We start from the raw sequence: 13,966 nt of genomic DNA on the forward strand, positions 1-13,966 counted from the left end.
AGGGGAGGGGTGGGTGGGGCCGGCCAGGAGTAGTATTTGGGGGGTTCTCCAAACTGTGCAGAATCTTAGCTGGGGGCTCTCCCCTGCGATTGGGACGGCCCAATCAAATGCCGTCTCAACTGAGACATTCCTCCAGAAACTCCTCTCCAGGTGCAGAGTGACTTGTCCTTGACTTCTAAGAAAGAGTTGTTGTTGAGTCTAATCTTCTACTCACTAGGAAATCCCCCCTCTCAATTTCCCAGGCACTAAATGTGGCAGCCTTGAAGCTTCCAAGTAAAATATGACTTCCAAGGCTGACGCTCATTCACATTTTATTCTGTCCCTCCTTTGGCCTCCTTTCTTTAATGATTCTATTCGACGGTTTCTTCGATATTAGTGTAATTCTCTTGTCCCGTGGTGAGTTGGCCATCGCGAGTTGGCTGTGGCAAGTTGGCCGCAGTGAGTTGACCATGGTGCGTTGGTCCACAGTGAGTTGGCCTTGGTGAATGAGCTGCTAATGAGTTAGTTGCAGTGTAAACACCAGACTTTTCCCCTTCAACCGATAAGAATGAACTTCTGAAAGCTAGGTACTTCAAAAGGAATTATTTATTGAAAGGAAGGGATCCAAGTACTAGCCAAAGCAGAATCAAAGATGCTTCCAGGCATACAGTAATAGATAAAGGGAGTTGGAACTCCTCCCCTTATTCTGATGTGGATTTAGTCATATAAAGAACCAACATGTTAATTCCCCCCTCCCCTTTTTTGGGAATGTATCTTGGAACAGTTTTCCAGGAAGTTTCTTTCAGAGCTGAAATTTTTATGGTCCCTTTTCCTCTTGCTATCTCTCCAAGAGGTGACAAGTTTCCAGCCACCTGTCTCCAGTCCCCCAGTTGTATGTCATGTGCAAGTTATACAGATTCAATACAAGACTTAAGATATTCAGGTTACATCAAAAAGGATTACTCGTACCAACTTCCCCTCCTCTTCTTCTTCCATTGAAGAATGGGAGATACACGGATCTGACATGCAGTGAGTTGTTTCCAGTGGGGGAAGGAAGATGGATACACCTAGAAGGAGGAGGAGAAGAAGAGAGAAGAGAAAGAGAGAGAGAGAGAGAGAGAAGAAGGAAGGTGAAGATGATGAGTAGGAGGAGAAGGAGAAGGGGGGAAGGAAAAGGAAGAGAAAGCACAGAAGAAATAAAGAAGGAAGGAAGGAAGATGGAGAAAAGGAGAAGAAGAAAGGAGGAGAAGAATAAGGGAAAATGGAGACACAAGGACAAAGATACCTTGTATGGGTTACTTTTAATTTTAGGTATAGCATTTGATGAAGTTTACTGAGCTACCAATGCAAATAAGGTACCAACCACCTACCATATCATCAATAATCGACAGTCTAAGACAATAGCTTCAACTGAAGCCATTTGCTGAGTTCAGGATGGCCCTCTCAAAATCAGAGCTGGAAGGGACCTTGGAGGTCTTCTAGTCCAACCCCCTGCTTAGGCAGGAAACCCTACACCACTTGAGACAAATAGTTATCCAATCTTTTCTTAAAAACTTCCAGTGTTGGAGCATTCACAACTTCTGGTGGCAAGCTGTTCCACTGATTAATTGTTCTAACATCTGGGAAAGTTGCTTCTCTCCTTCATTAGTTTCCATCCATTGTTTCTTGTCCTGCCTTCAGGGGCTTTGGAGAATAGGGACCCCCCTCTTCTTTGCAGCCCCTGAGATATTGGAAATCTAAGTGTTATTGCTATTGCTCTCCAGTTTTGGTCGTCAGGATATAAAAAGATGTTGAGACTCTAGGAAGAGTGCAGAGAAGAGCAACCAAGATGATCAGGGGACTGGAGGATAAAATATACGAAGAATGGTTGCATGAATTGGGGGTGTCTAGTTTAGTGAAAAGAAGGACCAGGGGTGACATGATAGCAGTCTTCCAATATCTCAGGGGCTGCCCCAAAGAAGAGGGAGTCAAGCTATTCTACAAAGCCCCTGAAGGCAGGACAAGAAACAATGGGTGGAAACTAACCAAGAAGAGAAGCAACTTAGAATTAAGAAGAAATTTCCTGACAGTGAGAACAATTAACCAGTGGAACAACTTGCCTCCAGAAGTTGTGAATCCTCCTGGCCGTGAGGACAATCAATCTGTGGAATGACTTGTTTCCAGAAGCTGTGGGTGTTCAGAGTTTTATTCAAGAGTTTTGCAGCATAAATTCAGTGCCAGAAAAGTAAACACAGGCATATTAAACACAGGCTTCATTTAACTTCTTTATAAACATATTAAGTAAATTTTACAATACCAGTTGTAGATTTCTCCAACATGGAGCAAAGTCAAAGAGAAGCAGACGCGTTACGGGTTCAGAGCAGAGCAGCAACTCAACTTCAGCAGACAAACAAGTTACTTTCTCTTTCACTTTAGAGCTGAGCACAGAACAGCAGATAAACCACCACGCCCAGGTTATCTCTTGAAGTTTCAGCCCTCAGCTCAGCTCTCATTGGCTGACCTTGTTACAAAGCTCTATTCCGGTTTATGACTATACTCTGACAGTGGGTGCTCCATCACTGGAGGTTTTCAAGAAGAGATTGGACAGCCTTTTGTCCAGAATGGCATAGAGTCTCCTTCTTGAGCAGGGGGTTGGACTAGAAGACCTCCAAGGTCCCTTCCAACTCTGTTCTTCTGTTCTAAGAACATTTGGGTCCTGTCTTACTGTCCCCCTTTTATCTGTATTTACTTCCTTTGTTCATGTTTATGTTCATACCTAGACTTGTTATCTCGTACATGTTTGACAAACAAATAAAATAAAATAAAAAATAAAAAATGAAATAATATAAAATATAAAATATAAAATAATATAAAATATAAAATATAAAATATAAAATAAAAATATAAAATATAAAATAAATAAAATGAAATAAAATAAAATTGAATTGAATTAAATTAAATTATTAAATTAAATTAAATTAAATTAAATTAAATTAAATAATTAAATTAAATTAAATTAAATTAAATTAAATTAAATTAAATAATTAAATTAAAAATAAAAATAAAATAAAAACAAAATCTTAAACCTGTATTAACAAAATTTGTGCATTTCAGATGCTAGGTGGGAGCAAAATAAATGACAGCCGTTTCTCGATGTGCGACCACAACGGAACCCAACAGTTCTATTGCTAAACAAGACAGTTGGTAAGTGAGTTTGGCCCCATTTTAGGACCTTTCTTGCCACCGTCGTTAAGGGAATCGCTGCAGTTGTTAAGCTAGCCACAGGGTTGTTAAAGTGAATCTGGCTTTCTCTGTTGACTCTGGTTGTTAGAAGGTCACAAAAAGGGATCAAGTGAACCCCCGGGACATTGCAACCGTCATAAGTATGAGTCAGTGGTCAAGCCTCTGAGTTTTGGTCATGTGACCATTGGGGATGGTGCAACGGTCGCTAAGTGTGAAAAATGGTCATCGGTCCCCCTTTTTTTAGTGCTGTTTTGACTTCAAACGGTCACTAAAAATGGATGGTCATATGGCGAGGACTACTGGTAACCATACTTGGATGCCCGTCACAAAAGTTAAACCTTAAAATGGTGTTAACAAAACCTCCCTCTTTCTCACATGCTGTACTGAAGCAAATGAATGGTTTCATCTCGTGATTCATGGTTTATCGATTGAATTTACTTAGCAAATGGCTCTGACTCACCGAACATGTCACAACAGACCCGCAACAGGTGTCATCAAGGAGAGAGATTCAACCTGGAAACAAGGAGGAATTTTCTGACAGTGAGAGCCATCAACCCATGGAACAGAAGTTGCCCTCGGAAGTTGTGGGAGCTTCATCCCTGGAGGCTTTCAAGAAGAGACTGGACTGCCATCTGTCAGAAATGGTGTAGGGTCTCCTGCTTGGGTGGGGGGGTTGGACTAGATGACCTACAAGGTCCCTTCCAACTCTCTTATTCTGTATCAATCTATCTACATTTATCTATCCACCTCTATCTATCTGTCTGCCTATCTATCTGTATTTCTATCTACAGTATATTTATCTATCTACCTCTATCTGTTGTCTATCTCTTTCATTTATCTATCTGTCTGTCCATCCATCCATCCATCTCTATCATTTATCAATCCATCCATCTATCCATCTATCTATTTCTACCTACATTTATCTATCCACCTCTGTCTGTCTGTCTCTATCATCTATCTGTCCATCCATCCATCCATCTGTCTAATATGTCTGAAGAACTGGGCCTGGCTAGTCTAGTGAAGAGAAGGACCAGGGGAGGCGGGATAGCAGTGTTCCAATATTTGAGGGGCTGCCCCAGAGAGGAGGAGGAAGGGGTCAAGCTATTGTCCAAAGCACCTTTGAAGGCCAGACAAGGAACAATGGATGGAAACTGAACAAGGAGAGATTCAACCTGGAAATAAGGAGGAATTTTTTGACAGTGAGAACAATCAACCCATGGAACAGAAGTTGCCCTTGGAAGTTGTGGGAGCTTCATCACTTGAGACTTTCAAGAAGAGATTGGACATCCATCTGTCAGAAATGGTTTAGGATCTCCTGCTGGAGCGGGGGGTTGGACTAGATGACCTACAAGATCCCTTCCACCTCTGTTAGTCTGTTATCTTTGTAGCCTAGCTCCCCTAAACTAACCAACCTAACCAAAGCAAAGTGGAACCCTAATCTTCATTCAGATTTCATTATCAGCATTAAAGATTTGACCAGTTTTTCTCCAGAACATCAGAACAGCTAATCAGGACAGTGAATTAATTGGCTTCCATTAATTCAATCTGCCTTCCACACCCAGCCTGCGTTGCCTTTGGTTGCATTCCTCTAGACTGAGCAAGCTAAGATGTCATATTTGTCCGTCTATCTTTCTCAGTCTTTATCCCACAAGTTTGATTGACAGGTGGATTATATTTGTATGGGTTTGTAAACAGAGGGACCACAGAGCTGAACACGAATATCCATAGTAACATAAATATAGACAGATCACTAGGAGGCACAATAACACGAGGCGTTTTTCGTTATTACTGCAATTTATCAGACATACGTAAACGGAAGCTATTCTATACAGGTAATTCTCGACATGACAATTCTTTTAGATAACAGATAATCAGAATTGGAAGGGACCTTGTAGGCCATCTAGTCCAACCTCCCACCTATGATGACCCGGGGCGTGACACAAAAATAACAAAGTCACAAAAGTAGAATAAATTTCCTTTAATGCCTCCAACTTGGCCCCAATGTCCAAATTATCCTCAGCTGGATAACAAACTCTTCAAAAAAAACAGTCTACGAAGGGCAGAAATGCAGTCCAAACCCAAAGTAAAGATAATTAGAAATAAAAACAACAGAAACCAACACTGAAGGAATTAACATGGCAGGCCAGAATGATAAATTGCAGGCTTTCAAAGGATAACGCAGCACCCACGGTTGAGAGGACGCCAAAACCCAGATAAGGCCCGACCAAGATAATGCACGCTTTGCTTCCAGCAAGGAGCCGTGTGCAAACACTCCACTTATATCCTGTTCTCCCAGCTGCAGGCCAGGAAGGGGATCAGGGCCCTTTCCTCTCCCGTAAGCCACGTTGCTCCCTTCTCCGTTCCTCCCTGCATGCCCTAGGATGAAGAGAGGGTGGCCCTGGGTCTTCCTCTGAATGCCCAGCCAGACTGTGCCCTTCCCCCGTTTCTTCCACAGCCATCGGAGGCACATTCCCACTCCCTGTCAGCTGCTCAATCTCCCCCTCAGAATCAGACTCCAACAAGGGCATGACACCGCCCAAGAAGGAGACCCTACACCATTTCTGACAGATGGGAGTCCAATCTCGAAAGTCTCAAGTGAGGACGCTCCCATAACTTCCGAGGGCAACTTCTGTTCCATTGATTGATTGTTCTCACTGTCAGAAAGTTTCTCCTTATTTCCAGGTTAAATCTCTCCTTGTTCAGTTTCCATCCATTATTCCTTGTCTGGCCTACAGGCAGTTTAGAAAATAGCTTGACCCCCTCCTCCTCTCTGTGGCAGCCCCTCAAATATTGGAAGACCGCTATCCTGTCTCCCCTGGTCCTTCTCTTTCCTAGACTAGCCAGGTCCAGTTCCTGCAACCGTTCATCGTATATTTTAATTTCCAGTCCCCTCATCATCCTGGTTGCTCTTCTCTGCACTTTTTCTAGAGTCTCAACATCTTTTTTATAGTGTGGTGACCAAAACTGGATGCAGTACTCTAGGTGTGGTCTTACTAAGGCTTTACAAAGTGGTATTAGTACCTCCCTTGATCTTGATTGTATCCCTCTGTTAATGCAACTTAGGATTGCATTAGCTTTTTTGGCTGCTGCTGCACACGGCTGGCTCCTATTTAGCTGGTTGTCCACTAAGACTCCCAAGATCCAAGATTTAGGGACTACTCGAAGTTACAATGGCAGTGAAAAAAGCAACTTATGACTGGGGGGGTCAGCGGTTGGACTAGATGACCCACCAGTTCCCTTCCAACGCTGTTATTCGAAACTGTTTTTCCACACTTACAACCATGGTTGCAGCCTCCCCACGTGATCAGAATTCCGACCCGTGGCAACCTGACTCATATTTATGATGGTAGGCGTGTTACGTGATCCCCTTTTATGACCTAAGCCAAGAGGGAAGCCAGATTCACTTAACAACCGTGTGACTCATTTAACAACGGCAGCGATTTCCCCTGAACCGCTGTGGCAAGAAAGGCGGGGCAAAATTCACCTTCAAAGCTGTCTCACTTAACGACAAAAATGTTGGCCTCAATAGTGATTGTATGTCGAGAACTTCCTGTACTCTAAATCAGGGTCTCCAACCTTGGCCACTTTAAGACTTGGGGACTTCAACTCCCAGAATTCCTCAGCCAGCCAGCTGGCTGAGGAATTCTGGGAGTTGAAGTCCCCAAGTCTTAAAGTGGCCAAAGTTGGACACCCCTGCTCTAAATCCTCACCAGAAAGGAGCATTTTGAACTGATTCAAGGGGGGAAGAAGAGGAACGCTGCTGCCCCCTAGTGAGAAATAAGTATGTGCGCACCTTGTTTTGTGATTGCAGGTGGTCAAACTTACAACTGCAATGGGGAGAAGAATTTTCATTGCTTAAGCAAAGTGCTTGTTAAATGAAAGTGCCCGATTTTAGGAGATTGTTTTGCCACACTGGTTAAGTCCATCACTGCACTGGTTAAGTGAATCGCATAGTTCGTAAGCAAAATCCGGCTTTCTCCATTGAAATTGGCTGGTCCGGAGCCAGCTGGGGAGGTGACAAATTGTGACTCTAGAAAGGGTGGGGGAGAGGGAGGGAGGGAGGGAGGGAGGGAGGAAGGAAGGAAGGAAGAAGAAAGTTTGAGAGAGGGAGGGAAGAAGGAAGGAAAAAGAAAAAAAGAAAGTTTGAGGGAGGGAGGAAGATAGGTTAGAGAGAGAGGTGGTTGGAGGGATGAAAGGAAAGAAAAGGGAAAGGAAGGGAGGGAAGAAAGAAAGAGAGAGAGAGAGAGAGAGAGAGAGAGAGGAAGGAAAGGAAAAGAAAGAAAGAAAGAAAGAAAGAAAGAAAGAAAGAAAGAAAGAAAGAAAGAAAGAAAGAAAGAAAGAAAGAAAGAAAGAAAGAAAGAAAGAAAGAAGAAAAGAAAGGAAGGAAGGAAGGAAGGAAGGGAGGAAGAGGGAGGGAAGAAGGAAGGAAGGAAGGAAGGAAGGAAGGAAAGGAAAGGAAAGAAAGAGAAAAGAAAGAAAAAGGAAGGAAGGAAGGAAGGAAGAAGGAGGGAGGAAGGAGGTTAGAGAAAGAAAGATGGAAAGGAGGAGATGAAAGGAAGGAAAAGGGGGAAGGAGGGGAGGTTAGAGAGAGAGAAGATGAAAGAAAGAAGGAGAAAGAAAGAAAGAAAGAAAGAAAGAAAGAAAGAAAGAAAGAAAGAAAGAAAGAAAAGAAAGAGGAAGATAGATGATAGTGAGTTGAAGGGATGGAAGGAAGGAAAAGAGGGAAGGAAGGGAAAGAAAGAAAAAAGAAAGAAGAGAGAAAGAAAAAAGGAGGTTTTAAGGAGGGAGGGAAGAAGGAAGATAGATTAGAGAGAAAGATGGAGGGATGCAAGGAAGGAAAAGGGGGAAGGAAGAGAAGCAAGAAAAAGATAGAGAGATAGATAGATAGATAGATAGATAGATAGATAGATAGATAGATAGATAGATAGATAGATAGATAGATAGATAGATAGATAGATAAAGATGATAGTTGAAGGGATGGAAGGGAAAGGGAGAAGGAAGGGAAAGAAAGAAAGGAAGGAAGGAAGGGAAGGAAGGAAGACAGGCAGACAGACAAACAGAGGGCATTTGGTGTCTTGCTGCTCTATGGAATGAATCCAAGCAACTGAGTGCCAACTGAACTCTTCGTCTTAATTTTAATGTACCTACTATTCGTCCACAGAAAGGTCAAGGAACTCAACAGCTCAACCCCCAAGACTCCTTCCTCCTCCTCCTCCTCCTCCTCCTTCTTCGCTGGCTGGGGAATTCTGGGAGTTGAAGTCCACACCTCTTAAAAGTGCTCAAGATGGCGTAACGCTGTCCCGGGGTCTCCCCCAGGACTGCCCTGCTTAGTTCTCCAAGACCCCCCAGAGGGAGGGGGCTGCTTCCCATTTCCCCCCTCCCCCCAAATTCTTCCAAGGGGTCTTGAATCTTCCTCTGCGCCCAACCCCCCCACCCCCCAAAAATTACTATCCTAAGCAGCCCGGCTCTCTCCGTTTCCCATCGCCGAGGCGGCGTCCGCGGGCTACAGAACACTGCTGCCCCCGCCCCCGCCCCCGCGGCACAATGAGTTGCTAGGGCGACCGGTCCCGTCCGGCCCCCGGTGCGACCCTGGCCCTGGCCCGGCTGGCAGAAGGGGGGCGGAGGGTGAGCGGCTGCCCCGGGACCAACCATGCTAAGCCACAGGTAAGCCCCTCGTGGGGTCCTCTCGCCCGCCCCCACCCAGGAAACAGGCGAGAGTGGGGACACGGGGGGGATTCACCACTGCACACACACACACACACACGGGGAGTCACACCAGATACGGGGAGGGGAGGAGGGGGTAAAGCGGCAAGGAGCGCATTCCCACGAGACGAGAGAACGCGGACCCTGGGTTGGGCTGGGGGTCCAGTGGGGGAATGCGGGATCTTTGGGGTTTGGGGGCTTCCCCTCCCGCCCCCACTCCTCCCGGCTTTCTGGATCCGCCTGATCCGCATGGTACGCAGGTAGGAGTCGGGTTCACACGTGACACGGAGGCAAGGTTTGTTCCAACTCCGCGCATCGCTTGATCCTTTGGAGCCAACGGACTTCGATGGCGCAGTTGCCTCCCTTCCTCCACACGCTGGACCCCCAGTTCCCCGACTTTAGAACAGAAGAGTTGGAAGGGACCCTTGGAGGTCGTCGAGACCAACCCCTTATCGCGGTTCAAACAAAAGGATTGTCCAATCTCTTTTGAGAAACTTCCAGTGTTGGAGCATTTGCAACTTCTGGAGGCAACCTGGTTTAGGGCTTCATGGGGATGCTGAGCCCCCACTGTTAGGCAGTGTCTACCTGTCTGTCTGGGCACAGCACAGGAACCCACTACAATCTCTAAATTAGGTGTTCCCCCCCCACCAGTCTTGGCCATCTGAAGTGTGTGGACTTCAATTCCCAGAATCCCCCAGCCAGCTGGCTGGGGAATTCTGGGAGTTGAAGTCCACAGGGTTTAAAGTCACCAGAGTTGAAAAACCCTGGTCTAAGCTCTAGAGCAGGGCTCTTCAAACTTGACAGCTTTAAGACTTGTGGACTTCAACTCCCAGAATTCCTCCTCCAATCATGTTAGCTCAGGAATTCTGGGAGTTGAAGTCCACAAGTCCTAAACTTGCCAAGTTTAATGATGATTGCTAGGCATATCATCATGGGGGGGGGGGAATTTCTCGCAAATTTTAACACCACATTAGCTGGGGAATTCTGGGAGTTGAAGTCCACATGATTTAAAGTCAACAAGTTTGAAAAATGCTGGTTTTAAGCTCTAAGAGAGGCATATCATGATGAAAAAAATTAGAATTTCTTGCAAATTTTAGCACCAGACTGGCTGGAGAATTCTGGGAGTTGAAGTCCACACATCTTCAAGTCACCAAACTTGGCAAACCCTGCCCTAAGATCCCAAAATGAAGCAAATCACTTTATGTGCTAAGGTGCATTACACTCAAATCTGTTTGTTAACTCCCATTTATGGCTTAGTGTTATGTTATGTGTCCTAGCAAGCCAGCTTCCATATCATGAGTGCATTACAATCAAGATCAAGAGAGGTACTAATACTACTTTGTAAAGCCTTCGTAAGACCACACCTAGAGTACTGCATCCAGTTTTGGTCACCACACTATAAAAAAAGATGTTGAGACTTTAGAAAAAGTGCCGAGAAGAGCAACCAGGATGATGAGGGGACTGGAGGCTAAAACATACGACAAACGGTTGCAGGAACTGGGCCTGGCTAGTCTAGGGAAGAGAAGGACCAGGGGAGACAGGATAGCATCTTCCAATATTGGAGGACTGCCTGTCTGCCTGTCTATCTATCTTTCTATTTATCCACCTCTATCTGTCTGTCTATCTCTATCATTTATCTATCTGTCCATCCATCCATCCATCCATCCATCCATCTAATATGTCTGATGAACGGTTGCAGGAACTGGGCCTGGCTAGTCTAGTGAAGAGAAGGGGAGACAGGAGAGCATCTTCCAATATTCTGCAGCATGAAAGGGCCCATTTTCAGCATTCCCGAACTTCCAGGAGGCCCATTTTTCACCCTCCCCCGAGCCTCCGTGTGCACCCTGCACTTACTTGGCATCCAAAACGGGACACGTGGGGACTCCTGGGAGAGGAGGGGCGGGGTGGGCGGGGCCAGCCCAGGAGTGGGGATTTGGGGGTTCTCCAAACTGCCCAAAACCGTAGCTAGGGGCTCTCCCGAACCCGTACGAACCCCCATCATCCCTGTGTAAAGTTACAGGTGACCTAGCAGGAAAGGACAAAGGAACGGGGAGGGAAACCAATAACAATGTGTGAAAACTCCAGAAATGACTCTACAATCCAGGATCAAACACTTCAATAGAATAGAATAGAATAGAATAGAATAGAATAGAATAGAATAGAATAGAATAGAATAGAATAGAATAAGAACACAATACAGAAGCCTGATGATGGCAGATGAGATTCTGCCGAAACGTTGCTACAACTTTAAAAGCACAACTATAATGACGTGGGAAAATACCCAAACAAAGCTGAATACCATACATGTAAGTACCTGCGAAAACTTAAGAAAACACATATGTGTGTGTGTGTGTGTGTGTGTATAGAAAGAGAGATAAGTAGATAGCTAGTTGATAGCTAGATGCCTAGAAGAGAAAGATAGATGATGATACACACACACACACGCACACACATATATGTATATATACTTTCATATGCTGATATGATGTATCCAATAAACATGTTCTTTGAGGAATCTACCTGCCTCAGAGTTCTGCTTTCGATGGGTGCATTACTCAGAAAGCTGACAGAACTGTTGTAAGTCGAGAACTACTGTGTTTCCCTAAAAATAAGACCCTGTCTTATATTTTTTTGCCACCAAAAAAGGCACCAGGTCTTATTTTCGGGGGGGATGCCATCCACTGCCTAACCTCACTTGCACGCGTTGCCCCCGGCCACCTTTTCGTTGTCAGAAATCTTCAGGAATTTCTTCTTCTGCAGCCGGCAAGGCTTTCCCGAAGGCCTCTGCAGGGGATAACAGAGCTCAGGATCGATCCAGAGCTTTGTTCTCAGCTCCAGAGGCCTTCAGGAAAGCCTTGCCAGCCTTGCCGGCTGCAGAAGAAATGGGCCGGCAAGGCAGGTGTCAGGGTGTGCGAGGCCTGGCTACAACTGTCCAAAGGTAAGTAGTAGGGCAGCTCCACCCCCCCATCCCCAACCTAGCTTAATTTTTACCCGTCCACTCTGGAGTGGGTGGAATCTTAATTAGGGCTTATTTTGGAGGGTAGGGCTTATATTGGGTGCATGTAAAAATCAAGCTAGGACTTACTTTCAGGGTAGGTCGTATTTTTGGGGAAACAGGGCACCTGTATATATTTGCTGACGCTTTAAGTGGACTAAATTTGATTGCACGATCTCTATAATGCCATACACGAAATACATAGATGTCCGAAAGATGACGCTGGTTTGTTTGTTTGTTTTTTTCCCCCCTTTGCGATTGCTTCTTCCAGCCCAGGTAGGATGAACATTGGAACGATTGACGTCTACTTGAACAAGTTAGGAGCCAACCTCCCAACCATGGCGTACCATGACGAAGACCGTGAGAACGAAGCTTGGAGTGTCTACTTGGAGAGGAAGAACATGGTGCTGGAGTTCCTGCATGCGGACCTCAGCCTCCACCTGCTCCGGCGGCACCACAAACGGATTGAACTTCTCAAGAAGTGCTCCTACTACCTTGAAATCCTGCCCAAGCACCTGGCTCTGGGGGATCAGAACCACCTGATGCTTCCCACCACCATGTTCCAACTGATCGATCCTTGGCGCTTCCAAAGGATGAAAAAAGTGGGCACCATCCAGACCAAAATTCAGCTGCTGCTCCTGTCTGACCTGCTAGAAGAATTAGAGAGAGGTCGGGAGGAGTTGGTCCACATTCTGGAGACTTATGACATGATGACATTCCTTTCCAGGTGGGACACGGTCAAGCAGAAGCTCTCCAAACTTTCGGAACAGATGGATTATTTCCTGGCCATGCTGGTCCCCGGACGGTTGTACATCAAACACCGGCTGGTCTCTGACGTTGGGATCACCAAAATCCCACACATCAGACTAGTCCTGAGTACCAAGATGCCTGTGATGTTTGACCGGAGGGAATCTGCGGCCCATGAGGACTGGGTCAGCCTCAAATGGCTGATCACGAGCCAGCAGTCCCAGCTGGATCAGTTCGAACTCCAGTTTCGGCTGTTGGAGCCCAGAACTCCTCAAGAGCGAGTCCAGTGTGGAATTATGCCAGTCACCTCCAACACGTGTGAAATCCACAACCTCTTGTCCGACCGGTTGTATCGGTTCACCATCCGAAGAGCGGAAACGTACACGCTGGTTTACGAACAGTGGCGTGATTCCATACTGCTTAAGACTAAACCGTATCTTGCCGAAAGCGTGGGAGAGACTACCTCACAACCCTGATATTTTTTCCCACCTTTGCCATTCCTGAGGGGTGTAAAAAATAAGCCAGATTAAAAGCAAAACCCTTATTTTTAAAAAAAGGCGTGGCATCCAAGCATGAAGTCTTTCTTGAAGGGAATACAATTTAGTTCGCAATTCAGCCCCACGTTTTTGTTACTAAGTGAGACTGGATAGCCACTTGTCTGAAAGGGTATAGGGCTGTGATGGCGAACCTATACAGGGATGGGATTCTACCAGTTCACACCTATTCGCTAGAACCGGTTGTTAACATTCCAAGCAGTTCGGAGAACCGGTTGTTAGAAGAAATTACTGGCCTAATCCTGTAAGGAAGGCAGGAAGGAAACATTCTGGTGTTGCTTACAGAAACTGCCTCTCCATTAACCCTTATTACGTTCTTGGCAGGACTAGATTTCTTGTCTCAGGAACTTCTTTTTTTCCCCTCCTTTGCTGGTACTTTGATTGTGTGAGGGACCATTCAAAGTTACAATGGCACTGAAAAAAGTGATTTATGACCATTTTTCACAATTACGACCTTTGCAGCATCCCGACAGTCATGAGAGGCCAGGCAAGGAGATGCGCGCCTCGATGTGAGTGATATTGAGTTGGCCATGCCCACCCAGTCACATGACCACCAAGCCACCCCCCAGTCCCCATGACCACAGAGACATGCCCACCCCTAAGCCACGCCCACATAACCAGTTGTTAAAAAATTGAATCCCACCCCTGAACCTATGGCATGAGTGCCACAGGTGGCACGCAGAGCCGTTTGAACGGGCACACGAGCTCCAGCCAAACTTACTTGCACTGCGCATGTGTGTGCCTTCCAGCTGATTTTCGGCCCGTT

At 45.7% G+C, this 13,966-nt stretch overlaps 1 protein-coding gene across 4 annotated transcripts in view; it reads left to right on the top strand.

The window, feature by feature from the left end:
- FNDC11 (fibronectin type III domain containing 11) overlaps positions 1–13,218 on the top strand; it is a 248,220-nt gene extending 235,002 nt beyond the window's left edge. For 2 of the 4 annotated variants that reach the window (XM_087962375.1, XM_087962373.1), the window contains exon 2: positions 12,171–13,218. In XM_087962375.1, coding sequence (XP_087818501.1) covers positions 12,181–13,122 — 942 coding nt within the window. In that variant the 5' untranslated portion in view covers positions 12,171–12,180 and the 3' untranslated portion in view covers positions 13,123–13,218. Of the gene's footprint in view, positions 1–8,507; positions 8,866–11,097; positions 11,211–12,170 lie in introns of those variants that run through there. The other 2 variants (XM_026692850.2, XM_087962374.1) reach the window with 2 other exon arrangements.
- Positions 13,219–13,966: the final 748 nt, after the last annotated feature.

This window comes from Notechis scutatus, chromosome 3 (genome assembly GCF_049901735.1).
Source record: "Notechis scutatus isolate UNSWTSFEM ecotype Mainland chromosome 3, rNotScu1.2, whole genome shotgun sequence".
NCBI lineage: Eukaryota > Metazoa > Chordata > Lepidosauria > Squamata > Elapidae > Notechis > Notechis scutatus.